The sequence below is a fragment of the Ambystoma mexicanum genome, chromosome 3p (genome assembly GCF_040938575.1).
Source record: "Ambystoma mexicanum isolate Mex_15411 chromosome 3p, UKY_AmexF1_1, whole genome shotgun sequence".
NCBI classification, from domain to species: domain Eukaryota; kingdom Metazoa; phylum Chordata; class Amphibia; order Caudata; family Ambystomatidae; genus Ambystoma; species Ambystoma mexicanum.
This window is the reverse complement of record NC_090925.1, coordinates 682157427-682175309: the sequence shown is the minus strand read 5'-3', so window position 1 is coordinate 682175309 and position 17883 is coordinate 682157427. Positions and strand designations below refer to the sequence as shown.

The window sequence follows — 17883 nt, the reverse complement described above, 5'->3', positions numbered from 1 at the left end:
TGGGGACACTGGGGATAATTATGAACAAAGCAACACAGAAAAAGAAAAAATACTTATTGTAAAAGGGGGGATTGAATTATGAACAAAACGTATGCAAATATGTTAATGTATGCAGTGAAACTACATGGGAAACCCGAACAGAATAATATATGAAGAAGATACATTATCCAACAAATTATATGTGCAACTTTGGGACCAGGCAGAGATCCAGTATGAACAGCAGTCCTGGCAGAGGAGTATGCCAGGCAATTACAAGTCTGTGAACACAAAGCACTGGCAGGACAGTATACTAGGCAATTACAAGTGAGGGTATACAAGAGGTCCTGAGAAGAATTATCAGGACGAAGAAAAGCAGTGTGTTTACCAGGAGAGAATGAGCAAAACCCTGGCAGAAAAGTGCACCAGCAATCCTGAAGGAGACAGAATTACAAAGCCAAACATGTCAGTGTTGTTGTGGGCCAAGAAAGATACAAGGCACTGTTGTTTCTGAACATCCAAGAGTAAAGAGGAAAATAGGAAGAGGGAACCATCCTCTAGAGCAAGGACCTTTATCCTCGAAGAACCTTTGGGTTGGAACCATTTATTCTTCCTTTATGAACACTTTCTAAACCACCCAAGGTTAAAGACATTTCCAATTTCACCTTAGAATTTAGTTTATATGTGTGGGTTACAATAGAACTTTGGACACATGAGAGTTTTGTTTTGGACATCGAGAATTCTAATTTGAACATCTCATTGGGATTTGCCAAAGCCCAGGTTTCAGCTCCATAAAGTATAGCCAATACCAATTTGGCCTGATAAAGCTGAATCAGCGAACCAATCGAAAAAACCCCACCCTTATGAGCAAAAGAGTGAAGACAACCCATTGTCATACGAGTCTTCAATCTGACTTGATCTAAATGAGCAACACCAATGGGTTTGCTGTCTAGCAAAATGGCCAGATATTTATATGAAGAAATCACTTCCAATAAAGCCCCACCCATCTACCATTTCACCTGTTTAGACTTTTTACCAACAGGGTCAAAGACCATGATTTTGGTATTTGAGATGTTCACGACCAGTGAGTTAAGGTCTGAATATGCTTTCAATTTACTTAGGGTTGATTGTAGACCCCTGGGAGTAAGATCTAAAATAACAAGGTCATCCGCGTAACCTAGCCACTGTATGGAAGTAGAGCATGATTTAGGCGAGATAGCAGAGGTGTTATTGAGTGTGTCACCCAGGCCCAAAAGGTATAGATTGAGAAGCATGGGGGCTAAAATACAGCCTTGTTTGAGGCCTTTCGAAGTATGAATCCATGAAGTAGTCCTGCCATGCTGATCCAATCTAACCTTTACCCTTGTTTTTTCATGCAGGAAGATAATCATTTTGAAAAGACCAAAGGGCATGTCCCAGTTAAGCAACCTTTTCCACGGGTTATTACGATCTATTGTTGGAGCTATAGTATCAATAGAGGCAACCACTTCCCAGGAATAATAACTAACAACCGTGTACCGGCATGACAGAAGCAACTATGCTTGACCAAATGCTTCCATGAGATCATATATAATCCACAAAGCACTCACCAATCCAGCCTAAAATTCTACATGGGGCCTGGAAATAGGCCCCCCTGAGGCCCAATCTCCAGAGTGAAATCCATTACCACCAACCCCCAATGCAGATTATCCCAGAGCACTGAGCTCCGTAACCATCCCATATAATGATGCCACCCACCGGTAACGGCATACATTCATTCCTACCATTATGCTCCCCCTCCACGGTACACTATCAAACATTTGAACGCAGCTAAACACCTGAATCATTTCGGCCTAGCTGCACATATACCTACATCACTCATATAACACCTCAACAACCTGGTAGAACGCAGCTATACCCCGCAAACAAATCAGCCTAGCAGCACACATAATCTGTTGCACATGCCCCACGGCTGCCAGAATGCAGACTCGGGTTCCACCTGCCATGCTGCGCTCTGAACACTGATCTCTCACATCCACCGCACTACACTTAGCGCTAGAACGCAGCCAACACGCGCAATCCACACCGGCTGCACACATACCAAGTGCACCCAAGCACTATATGCTAAATTAGTCTCTCAACTGAAACGTACCATGGTCCCCGAGGGTGTTCAACCCACAACGCTTTGAGATCATACCAATAGTACATAAGGCGCTATACAAATGCACTATAAGATAACAACATAACACATTCTGACACAAATAGATCCTTCGGTTTTGGTTTAAGGAGGTAAATTCCTCTTAGAGCAGGGTCAGAGTGCCATTTTCCCACCCCTTTTATTAAAGGTGCCCCTTAGAGAAAGAATTTAGCCACGATCTTTGTACATACTGCAATTCTCAAAAAGGGGACTCAACCTCAGATACAGGGCTGGTGCCTGCGGGCATACTTAGAGGATCATCAGGGCTGCCAGGAGGCACCCTAACAGTGACAGAGAGCTGAAGAGCTTGGGGGTCGCAATGCAATACCACAGAGTGACATTAATGCCATCATTGTTTATACTAAGATGTTATGGGCAGAGAGGCATGAGGACAGTGCAACCTGCTTGGAGCGAAGGGGAGAGAACAAGAGCGGAACAGCATTTTTGAAAGGTGCAAGGTGTTGGTTTCGACTGGATCTTAGGGTATGATATGCTCGTGGGGCGTGGGGAAAAGGCAAAAAAAAGGCCAAGAGCCTGATGAGGATTTCTTTACGCCACATGGTGCAACAAGTAAGCAAACAACCTTGGCAAACTCCTCCAGGGCTTCCTCGTCATCCCAGGATACCCTTGTGTCGGTGCTGGGCTGCATTGATAAAACGGTTTCAGCCAAAATGGCCGAATAAAAATATTGAATGCGTGATTTGGCCGAATTGCGGCCGTTCGAAAAATCCAACAGCCAAAATGTTCTACCAAATCACTCAGCTGGGGACTGTGGGGGTGTCACCCGCACCCTTGCTCACTATATTGTGAGCGAGGGTTACAAGGGTGTCCCCCACAGCCATCCAAAAAATAAAAAAGGCTGCAAGGGTTACAGGGGTGTTCCCCGCAACCCCCGCTTACTATACTTTCCAGTATAGTGAGCGGGGGACACCTCCGCAGCTGACCTGACAAAAGAAAAAAAAAAGGAAAATGACCCTGCGGCGCCGATCCCGATCACGGAAGTGAAAGGGAACAGGCTTTGCAGGGACCAGAGCGAGACGGAATGCAAGGTAGGTGGGTCGGGGTAGGGGTATGTTGGGGTGTGGGTAGGTGTGTGGGTGGGGGTGTGGGTAGGGGTTTGGGTAACTCAGTAATGTTCAGGGGAGAAAAGACCAAAGATTATTTTGAAAAAATAATTGTGTTTTCTCCCTCGAACATTTCTGCTTCGGTAAAACAACCCCAAATTGATAAAACTGTTTCTAGACACAAAAGCAAATTCGATCGCCTAAAAGAGAAGGTGGCCAGTTGGAAACCCGAACATCAACCCTGGAGCAGAAGACCTCTGAAATGGATAAGCAATGTGCTCAGTTGATCCCAGAAGTGAAGCACCACGGCAACGAAATGGAGGGCCTGCGACGCTGAACCCTGGTGCTGGACCTGAGGGTAGAATATCTAGAAAATGTGATCTGGGCAAAGCAAGTTAGGCTACTAGGCCTCCCGGTTGGCACTGAAGGTGAAGACCCGATTGCGTTTGTGTCTACCTGACTCCTGGAGGTACTGGGCCTTGACACAGAAGAGGATCCCATATACATTGAGAAGTGCTACAGAATTAAGCAGCTTCAGCATAACAAATTGCGGAGCTCTGAAATCGGTCTGACGCTTATTATTATTAAACTTTTTGAAGCAGCAGATCCTGAGCAGCCAGAGAAAAAGAGAAACTCGAATACCACATAAACGTATTCTGTTCTTCCCGGACCATGCAGCGGGGAAAGAAAAGAGAAAGAAAGTGCTGAACGACCTAAAGAAGACTTTTCAAGCCAGACGGTCAAAGCAGGTATTTTGCTCCCGGCCAAACTCAAGGTAACGTTGAAAGAAAAAGAGAATATATTTTAGGACGCAGAGAAAGCAAAAGAGCTCCTCAAAACAACACCTGCACCACAATCAGATGAGGGTTGAACTGGATGGTGGCGCTACCTTACATATCTTCTGTTGTAGCAATAGAGCCATTGCTGTCGTGGCTCTGACATTGTACTCATTTTGTACCAGATCACTGGTTTGAGGGGGTCCACAATGTGGGTGGCACTGGTTTCTGGGGTCGCAGGTCCTGGAGGGGGACAGTCTATCCGGGGACAGGACAGACAATGGTGTGTCTCTATGTTTTCCCTTGCCCTGCTCAATCTCTTGGATATAAACATGTGATTGTCCCCACTAATTTGTATAGTGGACATTCAGAAAGAGTCCAAGTGTTATACCTATCCATGCCTCCAGCCCCTCGCTTCCTGCCGGTGCTCATCGTCCTACCCAGATTTGAGTCTCGCAGGTAAGCGCAGTGGCCTGCAAGCACGCCTAACTTGCTCTCCTCTCTTAACTGTGCTGTACTGGCCAGATAGATGCCTTTCGTTCCCCTGCTAAAGCCCCATGTGGAACTATACCCCAATCACTAACAATTCATAAAAGTGCTTTTTGTGTATGCACAACCTTTTCCTGGATATGCCAGATTTTTGCCTCTCACAGTTGACACAGCCCCAGCCTGCGGGTGCGTCTTTGCTACCATACAATCTATTCATTGTATGTTCTCCATGCATCTGCCTTCCTTGCAACTGTAACACCTAATGTATATCTGCATCTGCCCGCATGATCTCCGTCTCTCATCTCTCATGGCACATTCTGCTGGGGTAGCCCCTAGCCCTGCCTGCATATAACACTTTACCTTGACTGCTCCCCCACCTACCTGTGCCTACCCTACTATACTACACTATGCCTGCTCGCCATCCTCTTTATGGAGCCCTTAGCTTGCAATGAAAATGTCATTTCACATCACTCTATGCTACGCTTGCTCACAATCCATAATGATACCTCTGCTAATCCTCAAGCAATGTTACTGGACGAGTTGTTACTGGAGGAGTGGAGGCTTTGCCAGATTGTGCACCGTTACCAACTTAGGTCCTCATCATAAATGGGGCGGAGCAGTTAAAATATGGTGGTAACGCTGTTACTGCCAAATTACTGCTGCATGTAACTATGAGTTGGACGAAAAATCATCCAGATTTACTTCCAGCTGAAAGTTGTAGGTAAATCTGTCAACTTTCTGCCCATTTTCAGCGCAATTAGCGTGGCGCTATTAGCACTATGCTAATTAGGCTGTAAACGCCCCCATTGGATCCAATGGACCTAATACAAATGGGGACTTACCGCCTTGCCACAACTCAGGATCTAGCGCTAATAGGGCAGGACAGAGTTGCGGTAACGCTATTTGTGATGGGTGGTATCCCGGCAGATTTACCGCTGGGATACCACCCAACTTATCATGAGGCCCTAAGTCTTTTAAGCTTACCTGCATACCTGAAGTAGCCCCCGTACCATGAAGCGTGGCTTTGCCAGACTGTGCACCCATACCTATCTTGTAATTTATGCTTACCTGCACACCTGAAGTAGCCCCCACACCATGAGGTGTGGCTTTGCCCGACTGTGCACCCATACCTATCTTCTAATTTATGCATACCTGCACACCTGACCTAGACCCCCCCCGCACCATGATGTGTGGCTTTGCCAGACTCTGCACCCATACCTATCTTGTAATGTATGTTTACCTGCACACCTGAAGGAACCCCACCCCCGTACCATGAGGTGCGGCTCTGCCAGAGTATGCTTTCAAGACCCACCCGTACACTGTAACCCTAAGCGTGGTATTGTACTTTTAGAATATCACTTTGCACTTACTGGAACAAGCGCCTTGATGCCTGAGGGTATTTCTGCACGGCTATAAATGCAAAAATAAAATACAATATAATAAAATAAACCTTCCATTTGGCCAGTGTTGCCTCTCTAGGAACAAAGCTTTCTGCAGGCCTTGAACACAGTGGGTCTCATTCACATAAATTAGCCCTGGAGCAAAAAAGGAGAGGCCGCGGCCTTCTCAGATTTCAACCTTCCTCCCTGCAGCGGATTCACGAAGCCTAAAACAGCAGCACATGTGGAAATGCCTGGAACATCGCAGAGAAGCCCTTGAGCAAATCTTTGTGAATCACATTTGCACTTGAGCACCTCAAAGATCTTGGGGGTATTTTCCCATTTCCTCCAGTTTTAAACTTTGTGCATCAGGCATGAGGTAGCAGGTGTGAATCAGAGGCGTGGCCTCATTTGTTGCAGTCCAAATCTTTGAGAATCTGTCTCGAGGTGCCTCTGTGTGTGAAAGAAATTCACATGCTCAAAACAGCGCTTCTTGTACACTTCAAAATAATATGCCTTGTTTTCGGGAGGTGTTCCCTCTCATAAAACAAAGCTTACCGCACACCTGAACGCACATATACCACACAATACTGCTTTATCTGGGAGGAGTTCCCTATCTTGAAAACAAAGCTGTATGTGGACCAGAGCACAGAATTGCTTTCTATCAGGGAAATGATAACACTCTCAGAACAAAGCTTTTTGCAGAACAAACTAGTAATTGCCCTTGCAGGGGAAATCATCTTCTCGCCTAAACCAAACTTTCTCCAGAAGCTGAAAACAAAATGGCCTCCATTCTGTCCGTTGGTCCCTTTCAAAAGAAACACTGCTCCTTTCTCCAAAACTGAACACTATATAAGTCTCAACGGGGCAGTGCTTACCTGTGACCTGAAAACAATATGGCTTCCTGTGTGACAGAAAGCGCCATTGTCAGCAAAATGAGGAACATAAATAAATACACTGATAAATATATCTATTATTTAGGCCTGAAACCAATCTATTGCTTCGTGGGCAGAACTTTCTTCAGACCGGATGACCATAGGGCAGGTGTTGCCTCTGACTAAATCAAACCAGGCAAAATCAAAACTGTTTGGGTCAAATTGAAACAGGTGAAAAGCCTGTGCCATGACCCAGCTGAACCCGCTTTTCCCTGGTGCCATGTGCCATTTCAAGAAGTGCAAGTTGAACCCAGCTGCTCTCCTTCATCGGGCCTTGGCTGAGTGCATGCATAATACTTCATTGTAAGGCACTTCGAAACGGTATCCATTTTACATGACAGGAGGGCGGAAGAAGGCAGGAAACTGGGGTATAAGATTTATTTAGAAAACAATGGCCTCATTTCCACGCCCTCCCTTTCCCACTGGAGACACGCCCACAGGGGAAGAATACAATTGTCTTTTGGGGGTACTCCTCCGCAGAGGGTGGGAGAGAACAGGGTGGCAGTCCACCGTGCCCCTCGCTCCAGGACGGTGCTTACAGCTTCTGCCCCAAGTCCTTGATGGCATCCTGCGCTTTGGTGCTGGCGGTGTCGATGGTGCTCTGGACTTGCTTGGTGGCCTCTTCAGCAGCTGGTGATGGGGTACAGCCGAGGTAGAGGGAGAGAGGAAAGGAGGCAAAAAGGTCTGGTTAGTGATTCACAAAAAACAAGGAACTCCCCTCCCCCTTCTAGTAATCTCCACATTGATATAGGGGGGAGGGGCTGAACACATCCCTTGAATGGAGGGAGCATGAGCGTTAAGTGTGTTTGTTTGTTTATTTATTTGTAATGCGCGCCAGACCCGAAGGCATCAGGGCACAGGGTACAAGAAAGTTTTCAGCTTTGAAGTTACAAGTTTACAATAGTACATAGGTCTAATACAGTAATAAAAACAGGGTGCATAGGTATTTACAACTTAAGAGGTTACATATTTACATGTGTACAGAGATATAATACAAGGATATGATACAGTTCAGATAATAGCATGGCGTGGAAGAGTGCAGGTATTAAAGACAGCAGTGGCTTGTGTGATGTTTAATGGTCATTATCTTTAAGCCAGTTGATGAAAACAAATATGTGGAAGAAGTAAGGGTGAGTGCAATGTACTGTAAATAGAGTTCTTATGTTATGTTATTTGTGCTAATATTATAGTACAAAGTACACTACTCTTTCATAAGTTAGGTTGCTCCATCCATTGAAAGAAGTCCTTTCTGACCTCCAAACACAGTTTAAATGGCAGTGCTGCGTTTGGCGCGAGGCATGGCTTAACCTGCCCGCCAGCGTGTGACAAGCATCCAGAGCACAGTGACTCTATTTCATCCCAATGGGAGATTCCTAGCTGAGGTTTTCTTGAGGATGCCAGGACTCATGGCACCCTACATCTTTTTAGTCGTGGTACCCGAGGAGCCAGTAACCCTGGGTAACCTGGACACGACAGACATTTTCTGGGTCTGCCCAAAGGTCTTCAAAGAGCTGCTTTGGTGGGCATCCACTAACAATCTCCTCGAGGTGGCCCCATTCAGGCAGCTATCGCCAACTCACCATGGTCATGGATGCTTTCCTGCTGAGACAGGGCTCACCTGCAGGATCTTTTATTAAGAAGTCACTGGGAAGGCCAGAGAAGTCCTCCCATTTCAACCTACTGGAACTCAGAGCAGTTCATCTGGTATTGCAATTATTCTAACCATCAATCAGAGATTTGACTGTCCAGGTGCTTATGGACAAACCACCGCCATGCACTACATCAAGAAGATGCGCAAAGTGGGATCACTGAAGCTGCGCACATGCCATGCTGCGCTGGTTTTGTGTTATAGAAAGGAGGTAACAGTGACATCAAGCAGCGTGAACACTCAGCATGACACCTTGCTCCTGCCTTTGGGTGTCTCCTCACACAAGTGGGAGATTATGGAGCTGCCTTTCTCCATGTCCGGGGCTTTCCCAGATTGACCTGTTTGCGGCCAACTTGACCAAAAAGGCCAAGTTGTCCTTGTGGTGGGGCCTGCTTGGTCAGTGCACTGGTGATTACCTGGGACTTCTACCGGGTCTACGTGTTCTCTCCGTTCCTGAGGATTTCTTTGATGCTGAGTAAGTTGGAGCATAGGGGAGCAACCATGACCCTGCTTGCTCCAGGCTGAGCACACAGGACTTGCTAACAGCCATGCTGGACAAACCACTTTGCCCTCCTTGGGAGGATCTACTAACAAAGTTTGTAGCAGAATGCTTCACGCCAAAACCTTGCTGCCTCGCTACTGAAAGGCTGTGGTACAAGGATTGGGATCTGTCTGAAACGCTTCTTGATGTAATGCTCTCTAGATGGAGGAGAATTTGAGCTTCATCGACGTAGACGTACAATATCATACTGAGAGAATGCTAATGGCTGGATCTAAAGATTCAAAGGTAACTGAAATAATAGCCCCCAAAGGGACTCTGCAAGTAACTAAAAGAGCTACTCCTATGTCTCTAAAGTGTGCACCCCAAAGGGTAGGCAGAGGCCACAAAGTGCACACAAAGGTTTCAACGTCTTCTGTCTTAGATGCTTGGTACGCAGTCGAATCTTATCCCATTTACTCCGAAAATGTGGTTCTGTCTTCCCTGGTCGCCAGCTTTCCCCTTGTGTCAATGGGATCTCATATGCTGCATGACTTTCCCCTGTTGCTCTGCTTTAACCAGCTACATTGAGTGGATGTATAGTACCATGGTCTAGTTGTGGATTCTGCGTGTTTTGTAACATGCAGGGTGTGCCAGGGACTGTTCTGTTTGCAGGCAATGGAAGAGGTATCATTTCTGCCACGAGTAACGCATCCAACCCTGTTTTTTCTTTGCCTTATGTTATTTGTAGCTTTCGCTGCTAAGTGATAGCTATGCTAAATACAGCAATAAAGGACCCAACAGGCAAGAAAATATTAGTGCTGGACGAGCTAGTTACGCCTTAGATGGAGTAACGTGAGGTCTATGTGCACATACTTGGGGATGATTTTGACAACCTATACATTTTCAATCTTGCTTCATAGCTGCCACCCAGTGAGTTTCATATTGTAGCTTACCTTCTGGAAAAATGTGTGCTATCAGAGTTATGGGTTTTCCTGCTGAGTGATAGATTGGCCATGTGTGTAGGTAGTGTGTGTTCCTCCGGCAGTCCATCCTGCCACATCCACCACTTATGTCTATCCCTTAAAAGCTGATTTCTGCATCTTCTAATACTTTAGTTTTAGCTACAAGGTGGCATTGTAATTGCTGTCTCTAGGCCAAAACTATTGGCATGGGAAGTGAAGATGGGAGAGAGATGTGATGCGAGGAAGGACACACAGCCTGTGAGTGTTGTTTGGTATTTTACACAGAAAAACAAAAGGGCTGATGGCTGGAAGGTTGAGAACTGATCTTAACCTCTGGCATTGCTCTGGGCAACCCTCCAGACTACCGTTCTTTGCCTATAAGCCATTAAAAAAGGGGAAAGACCATATCCAAATTAGGCTCCCTTCTGCACGAGACCACAAGCAACCCCAAACATGTTTAGCCTTGTTGGGCCTCATCAGTGAGGAGTAGCTTAGGTCTCTGGGCCCAGCAGGAACGGGAACTACGTCTGGGCACACCCGTCCCACTCAGGGTGACTATAGCAAAACAAAAGAAGTGATGGCTGGAATATTTAGAATGAATCTTAACCTTTGGCATTGCTCTGAACAACCCTCCAGACCATCGTTCTTTGACTGCCAAGCCATTACAAAAGGGGAAATACCATATGCCAATCCCGCTTGGACCCACCCCAAAAGGGGCAGTGCAGGACAAAACTGCATGGTCACATCCCATCTGCATGAGACCACATTTTACACATACAATGACCACTCATGGCCATGCTAGTTCCTATGGTCATTAATACCCAGTACCTGCCCCTCCTGGCAAAAACCCACTCCCCGGGATCTCCTTGAGCTAAGTCCCTGCTGTTAGGGGCTGCATTGTGATACTTAAGCAGTCTCCTGAAAGGTCATGGCATAATTGCAGCTACAGATCACCTCCTGGTGACTGAAATGCAATATGTAGGTCCTTTCATCTGTTCCTTGAACTGAAGTCCTGTTAAAAACACCAGTACCAAAGCTAACGAGTTTGGCTCTTGTTTGGGCATTTGTCAGGCATTGCCACCACATTCCCAGATATTAACACCATTTGCTAAATGTTGCCCGCTTACGGCCAGATAGTACTTGTATGCCAGTGACTTGCAAATGCCTACCACACGTCTGCACAAAACATCGAATTGTTGGCTTGGCCAGTGTGCGCTTTCAAGGTATATTTCTTTGGTCCTGCCTAACTAGTCATGCTATATGTACTCTACTTGTCTTTACTCAGTTCGTGTTTGCACTGCTGCAGCATTTTGTTGTGGTGCGTGTTCTTCCTCTTTTCATGCCATCTGACATTCGATCTCTTAAGTGAAAATAAATCTTGTTTTGGTTTGTAAGTCAGTCACTTGAGACAGGTGGCCATGCCTCTGCATTGGAACCGGACATAGGGCTCGACTAGACTTGTCAGGCTGGTCTCCCTGAGTGGCAAGGAGGCTTGGGGAAAAGTCAGTCACTCGTCAGATCAATCCATTTCTTACCCGTTCTTGTCGTTTCCTTGGAGGCTTCGGACGCCGTCTGCACCACGTCTTGCGCTGCCAAAACTAAAAGAGCACAGGTGTCACAGAGATGCGAGCACCAGGCAGGCACAGACAAGAGACAGTTGTCAACGTGAACAATGTACTGACATGCAATAGGTAGACATGAAACAGGTGATAGACATGTGAAATACTGTGAGGGTAAACATGTGGAACAGGTAAAGACAAAAGACAGATGCAGCCCACGTCGAACCATGCGCAAAGAAAGGGCCGGACTGGGGCATACAATGGACTCAGGCTCCAATGAAAAAGCTGCTCACATGTGCAAATGGGACGATTGATAGAGTAGCATCCAATCTTTTTTTGGTAAAATCTGATGCAAATGACGCACTTTAAAGAAAATGTGTTCAGTGACAAGGGTCAAAATTAGAAGCTGCACAGTAAAGTAACTTGTCAAACTGGCCTACTTTGACTTAAAAAAAAGGGGTGCACACTAGCATGTTGGGCCCAGGGGTGGACTGGGAACCAAAAGAGGCCCTGGAAATAATTTTCAAAGTGGCCCCATATTACACATTTTCAGCAGGCCCAAGCCTTTTCCACTTACAGACACGAAACAGTGGGAAACAGGAGACAAATGTAGAGATGAATAAAGTAGTAAAGTGCACACAAAGCAGGTGAAGACATGGCATGGGTTCATATGTGGGATTAGTAAAAGAGGAACAGATGTGGCACAAGGACGGCGTCAGAGCCTTTCAATGTTTTCAGTTAAGAGGGGCTGAGCATCAGCAGGGCCCACAACCACAGCCCCCATGTTGGCCATCAACCTTCTTATGACACGCCAGTATAGGCCTCTCAATGGGGACTTTGCATTGGTTTGCAGAGCACACATTACAGGCTGCATTTGCTGGAGCCCTTCGGGGAGTCGCTCGCCTCGGTACCTTTTTACTTTTCTCTCCACCAGCCTCTTGCTGACTTGAATGAATAGCTTTTCAGAAGACGTTCAGTGTTCCCTGCTGGCTGTCCAGCTCCTGATATCAGCAGCAATTAACCTCCTGGCTCTATTTCTTATCCTCGATTATAATGTATGCTCCACACAGGTGCCTGAGGCTCTCCTTGGCTCTGAGCAAGGGCCCCAACAGGGGAGTAGCCTGCATTGCAAGAGTAAGGGTGGGGCGGGCGAGCCACGAAAGAAGTTCTGCTGCTCCCCACCCAAATGCAGTGTGCACAATACCATATGGTCTCATTCATGCCCCCAAACCGGCCCCCCAAGCCCCCAATCTACTTTTTTGGTAACATTAGTGGTAGATGGCATTTTAACACATAACAAAAACAATAAAACTGCAAGATCATTACAGATGCAGGAAACTCATCTATTAGAGCTCTGTCCAAACGCTCTGGGGCAAAATACATGCAAGCCTCCTAATTTGCATATGGATTGCACCAACAGAAGTGACTTCACAGAAAAGGACATTGCAAGGAGCATCATCAGTCTTTGATACTTGGAGGCACCATGGGAGTGGCTTTAGAACAAGTGGCAAATAAGTGTATGTGCAAAATACCTAAATTGCACCATTATTGTATATGGAGCAACTCTATAGTGATTGGGCTTTTTTTTATAATAGCATGATATATCAACATAAGCTATGAAGTGAATCAGAATCACTTACAGAGCTGCAGAGAAGACACAGTAGGCCTCAGCACGAGGTTGGCGGTATCCCAGCGGTAATTGCGCCGGGATACCGCCAAAGCAAATTAGTGTTACAGCTCCTCGGTCCGGCGCAAATTGTGCCAGATCGCGAATAGCGGCATTGCTGGTAATCTCCATTCCCCAAATGGTGTTGGGGGGCGCTAGTAGTGCCGAAAATGCTTTCTCTCTGCCGTCGCATTCATACTCGGGATTGGGCCATCCCCCAAATGCGGCGGGTATAGCGTTACCACCGCAGCATTAAAGGGCTAAGGCCCAACTCCTGATGAGGCTCAGTGTGATTTAATGATTTGCCCAGGATCACAAACTTTGGTTAAATGGTGAAACCGGGATGTGGACAATTTAAGCAACTGCGCACATCTTCCTAGGTTCAGTTTATATAGATATTTATTAAGGTTTTGCTTCACATTTCATGTGCTTAAATAATACTTTATTTATAGCAATGCCTTGGAAGAAAACCACATTACATAATAAACTAGCCTTTAATAGTAAACTAACTATACACTATATACATTGTCATAGAAATATTTTGAGCAATCGGAGTATGGCTTTAGTTTTATTCTCCCCATCCTGCATGCAAAGTCTCAATAGCATCATGCAGATTTATGTGAGCCTAACAAATCCCACTTGGGTTGTAAAGACATAGGGCCTCATTACGAGTTTGGTGGTAGCCATGGTGCTATTAGCACTATGCTGCCTCCAAACCGGGCTCCATTACCGGGTTCCTGCAATGGGGACTTACTGGGTCATTCCGACATAGGACGACCCGGTAATTCCTCCTTGCTGGAACCATTCCCCATTCCCATTCGAGCCCCCATAGGGCTCAATGGGAATGGGGAGGGAGGTAATAACGGGCAGATTACAACTGGCCCGTTATTACCTCCCTCTTCCCCTCGCGGGACCCAGAAAGGACGCCTGGTTTTACCAGGCGTCTGATCCGGGTCCCGCAAAGGGAACCTCATAATCTGCGCTCCCGTAATGAAGGGGGCCGGTCCCGTACTGGCCCCCTTCATTACAGGAGTGCCAGGGTCGTAATATGGCCCATAGTCATTATTTCATAAAGCATGCAAAAGTATGCACCCTTCTCATTTCTGATTACTCCGTTCCATTCACATTTCTAGAGACAAAAGTCCCTTCTAATAGCCCTCCCACTCCCCGCAGCCCCCCTCCCATCAATGCCTAATGACTCACAATTAAATGCTCTGTTGACACAGAGCACCGCGAGAGCCCCTCTGCTGCCGGGAGCTCCTTGGGACATTGTCCTGGCAGCGGGACACCTCTCCCATTCGGAAAGGGTAAGGCGTCCTGCTGCCAGACTAGGCAATGCGCGTGCTGAGCAGGAATTGCTCGGCAGACATTCTCCTGCCAACGGGACGCTTTTCCCGTTGGGCACCCTCATTGAGGTACCGGACGGGAGAGGTGTTCCACTGAAAAATGGTCCATTCTGGCATTAAAGAACCACAGGGGCGGGGCATCTTGCCCCTCTAATCTCCCCCCATGCGTGCATTACGCCACTGCCACTCAACCGTCATGTTGAAATGGGCCCCCAAGTGCGAATACACATCTTCAGCCGGCCCTGGTGACACAGGTACAGGCGCGAGGTAGGGTATAGGAAGGTGACTGGTTCAAACGAGGGATAGTTGTAGGCGTGTAAGTTACAGCTACAGACACACGACGGTAACAGACAAAACACATCACAGACAATTTACAGTTACAGATATGACAGTTAAAGAGAGAAGGCATGAGTAGACGGGAGAAGGGTGCAAGAAAGGGACCAGCAGAGACAACACGAAGGTAAAGATATGACGAAGGTACAAACTGCAACGGGTAAAGACGCAAGGCAGGAACAGATGCAAGACATGTGACAGGTAGACACACCAGACAGTCTGAGCTCTAGTTATTCCTGTGCCCTAATTTGGTCTAAAATGGCAGCTTGTAAGCAGTGCTGGAAAGGGAAAAATGCACTCAGGGAATCCTCTCCTCAGGAGGATGGGGCTTGGGGTGTGGGGTAGGAGGGCAGAGGGGCGTGACCCTAGGCCAGGTCACATCTCTTCATGGCTCCTGTCCCGCGAATTTGCATAAAAGGAAAGTGCATTTTGGGAGCATACGAAAAGACACAATTTGAAATGTGAAACATGTCTCCAATAGTGATTCAGTAAAAAACCCTATTGTGCAAAGATTATGGAATTTGAGCACTGCTCATTTAATTGGTTACAATACCGACCTATATATACCAATTTGGACATCTTTGGAATAGCATCCAGTCTTCCGTGCCGAATCTTCTTAAGTACAACGATTCTGCAAGACAAAAGTTCCGGCCCATTTTCTGTACTGCTTGCAAGTACTTTCTCCCTGTGGTCCACTCTTTTGAATGTGACGCATGCCCCACCTACTCTCGCAGTAACTCGACCCTGCTCCTGTGCGCATGCCCAGACAATGCCACCGGTGGCCAGGCGGTGGCAGCAGCCACTCTCAGATGCTGTGTGGAGGCTAAGTGTTAACTGGCATAATTTGGAAGTACTCTATGGCCGAAGTCTTGGCGGGTGCTATCTCTCTGTGCTTCTAACGCTGGTCGCTTCATGATAACTCCTGTCACGCAGATATGAAATCTGGCCCTAATCCAGCTGCAGGCTGCCTCTAGTCACAAAGCCCGCTTCTTCCATCCAAATACTCCGCACTCTACCGTTCATTGCTCCCTCTTGCACGCACACGAACAGCAGCCGCCGGGAGTGCGCCAACGTTCGGCTTCTAATCATTATCTCCCAGGAGTCCCGCCGAAAAGCAGAGCTTCAGCGTTGTCTGAATAATGAATCATTACCCGCCAAAGCAACATAATTAAATCAGACATTTCGAATACTAAAAGACTTAAAAAAAACAAAAACACATTCAGAAACCGGCATTTTGCAATTCAATTCAAAATGGTGTTCTTGTTAATACATTACACGGACGTTCTGCCGACACTAAATAAGAGGAATATATTAGAAAAATGGAGGGAACATGGGCAAGCACTTTTTATTACTTTAATAAAGTGAGTTTATCAAGTCTTGAAATCAGTAATAAAGTGAGTTTATCAAGTCTTGAAATCAAATTATGAAAACACAACTCTTGAAATACTCGGCCATCGACTGAAGAGTGTGCTATTCTGTACACTCCCAGTGACAACAGCAGCCTTTCCTTCTTCTATGGTAGGCTATTGTAATGGGGCCGTACCTCCTATTTTGTAGCTTCTTCACAGGTTTCTGATTAAGCAATAGAACCCGAGCGTCGGGGGCATTACCGACTCAGGTAATGCCCCGGGGCATTACCAGAGTCAGTAATGCCCCAGACGCGAGGGTTCTATTGCTATTAGTACCCCGGCCCGCAAAAATTGCGTAACCGGGGCACTAAAAGCTTTTTTTTTGTCACGAAACGCTGCAGCGTTTCGGAAGAAAAAAAAAAGGAAATGGCCGCCGCCATGGAAAGGGAAAACAGAGTCTGTTTTCCCTTTCCATGGCGGCCATCGGGAGCAGACGCGCTGGGAACACAAGTGTTCCAAGCGTGTCCGCTCCCGAAAAAGGATCAAAAAGAAGGTAAGTGGGGTTGGTAGGGTGGGAGTGGGACGGGGGAAGAAGTGGGAAAAAAAAAGTCCCTGCGTCCCCGGCGGGGGACGAGGGAAGCCCCCAGCTGTGTGGAGGTGCAGAGCCGGGATGGCCCCGCTCCGAGTCTCCACAGGGCTGGAGGCTTCCCTCGTCCCCCGCCGGGGACGCAGGACCAAGAAGGTAAGTTGGGGGGTCAGGTGGGAGGGAGGGAAAAAAAAAAAAAAAAACTTACCCGAGTCCCCGGCGGAGGGCGAAGGCAGCCTCTCAGCTGCGGGGAGGTTCGGAGCGGGGATGGGTCCGCTTTGAGCCTCCTCATTGGCTGAGGGGTTGCCATGCCCCCCGCCGGGGACAAAGGCCGTGGAATCCCGATGGAGGGATTCCCTGCCGGGTAGGGACCTGGCGAGAGCCAATCAGAATGCTTGTTGCATTCAGATTGTCTCTCGCCGGGTACTAATGGGCAGAAGAATTATGTCAAGGTGCCTGATTCACCCAGAGTTGCACTGGGGCAAATCAGAGATGCCCCCCCGCAAGCATTTTTTTCATTTTCTCATGCCACCTCATACCTGAACCACAAAGCCTAACACTGGAGCATCACTGAGATGCCCTGGAGCAACCCTCTGTGAATCGCACGTGCACTGGTATGGCTCAGAGATGCTCCAGTTTTAGCCCTTGTGGACCCGGGACATGGTAGCAATATACTCTCTAGCCCTTAATTTGTGGCTGGCTGTCAAATTAAGCACCTGCGCCCCTTTGCACCCTCAATATGCAAGCTCGGCACGGATCTCTCGGTAGGTAGGAGAAGCTTTCATTGACTGCTGATCCAGGACAGAATGCTTTTCTTGGGCGTCAGCCTGATTTCTTTCACATGCCTCACAGTGCAAACACCTGCATAGGTCTTGCACGCCACTGGATGATATAACCCATCTGGATCGGTGGAGGTCCAGAGAGAATAAACTCTTAAATATGAAATAGCTCAAAGTCACATGTACCCAAACAAGGGCACAAAAGATACTGCATGACGCCCTTTCCCGCACTGGTATTTTTTTTTTGTTGTTTTTTGGCTGAAGCCTTTAGAAATGCCACTTTTGTTGACCCCGTCTCCTTAAATGCAAAGCTTTGGATCCAGGACTGCTTAGCTGCTCGCGAGTCAGAGATAAACTCGCTCATTTCTTGGAACAGTGT

General features: G+C 47.1%; 1 protein-coding gene across 7 annotated transcripts in view; it reads right to left on the bottom strand.

Annotated features, from left to right (window-relative positions):
• Positions 1-7156: 7156 nt before the first annotated feature.
• The window catches only part of ADIRF (adipogenesis regulatory factor), a 31049-nt gene continuing 20322 nt past the window's right edge, over positions 7157-17883 (bottom strand). For 6 of the 7 annotated variants that reach the window (XR_011304336.1, XR_011304337.1, XR_011304335.1 and 3 more), the window contains exons 2-3: positions 11422-11484; positions 7157-7425 (exon numbers count right to left, since the gene is read on the bottom strand). Coding sequence is in view for 1 of the 7 variants with exons in the window: in XM_069651474.1 (XP_069507575.1) it covers positions 7331-7425; positions 11422-11484 (158 nt within the window). In the remaining 6 variants the exon portion in view is untranslated. Of the gene's footprint in view, positions 7426-11421; positions 11485-15347; positions 15527-17883 lie in introns of those variants that run through there. The other variant, XR_011304333.1, reaches the window with a different exon arrangement.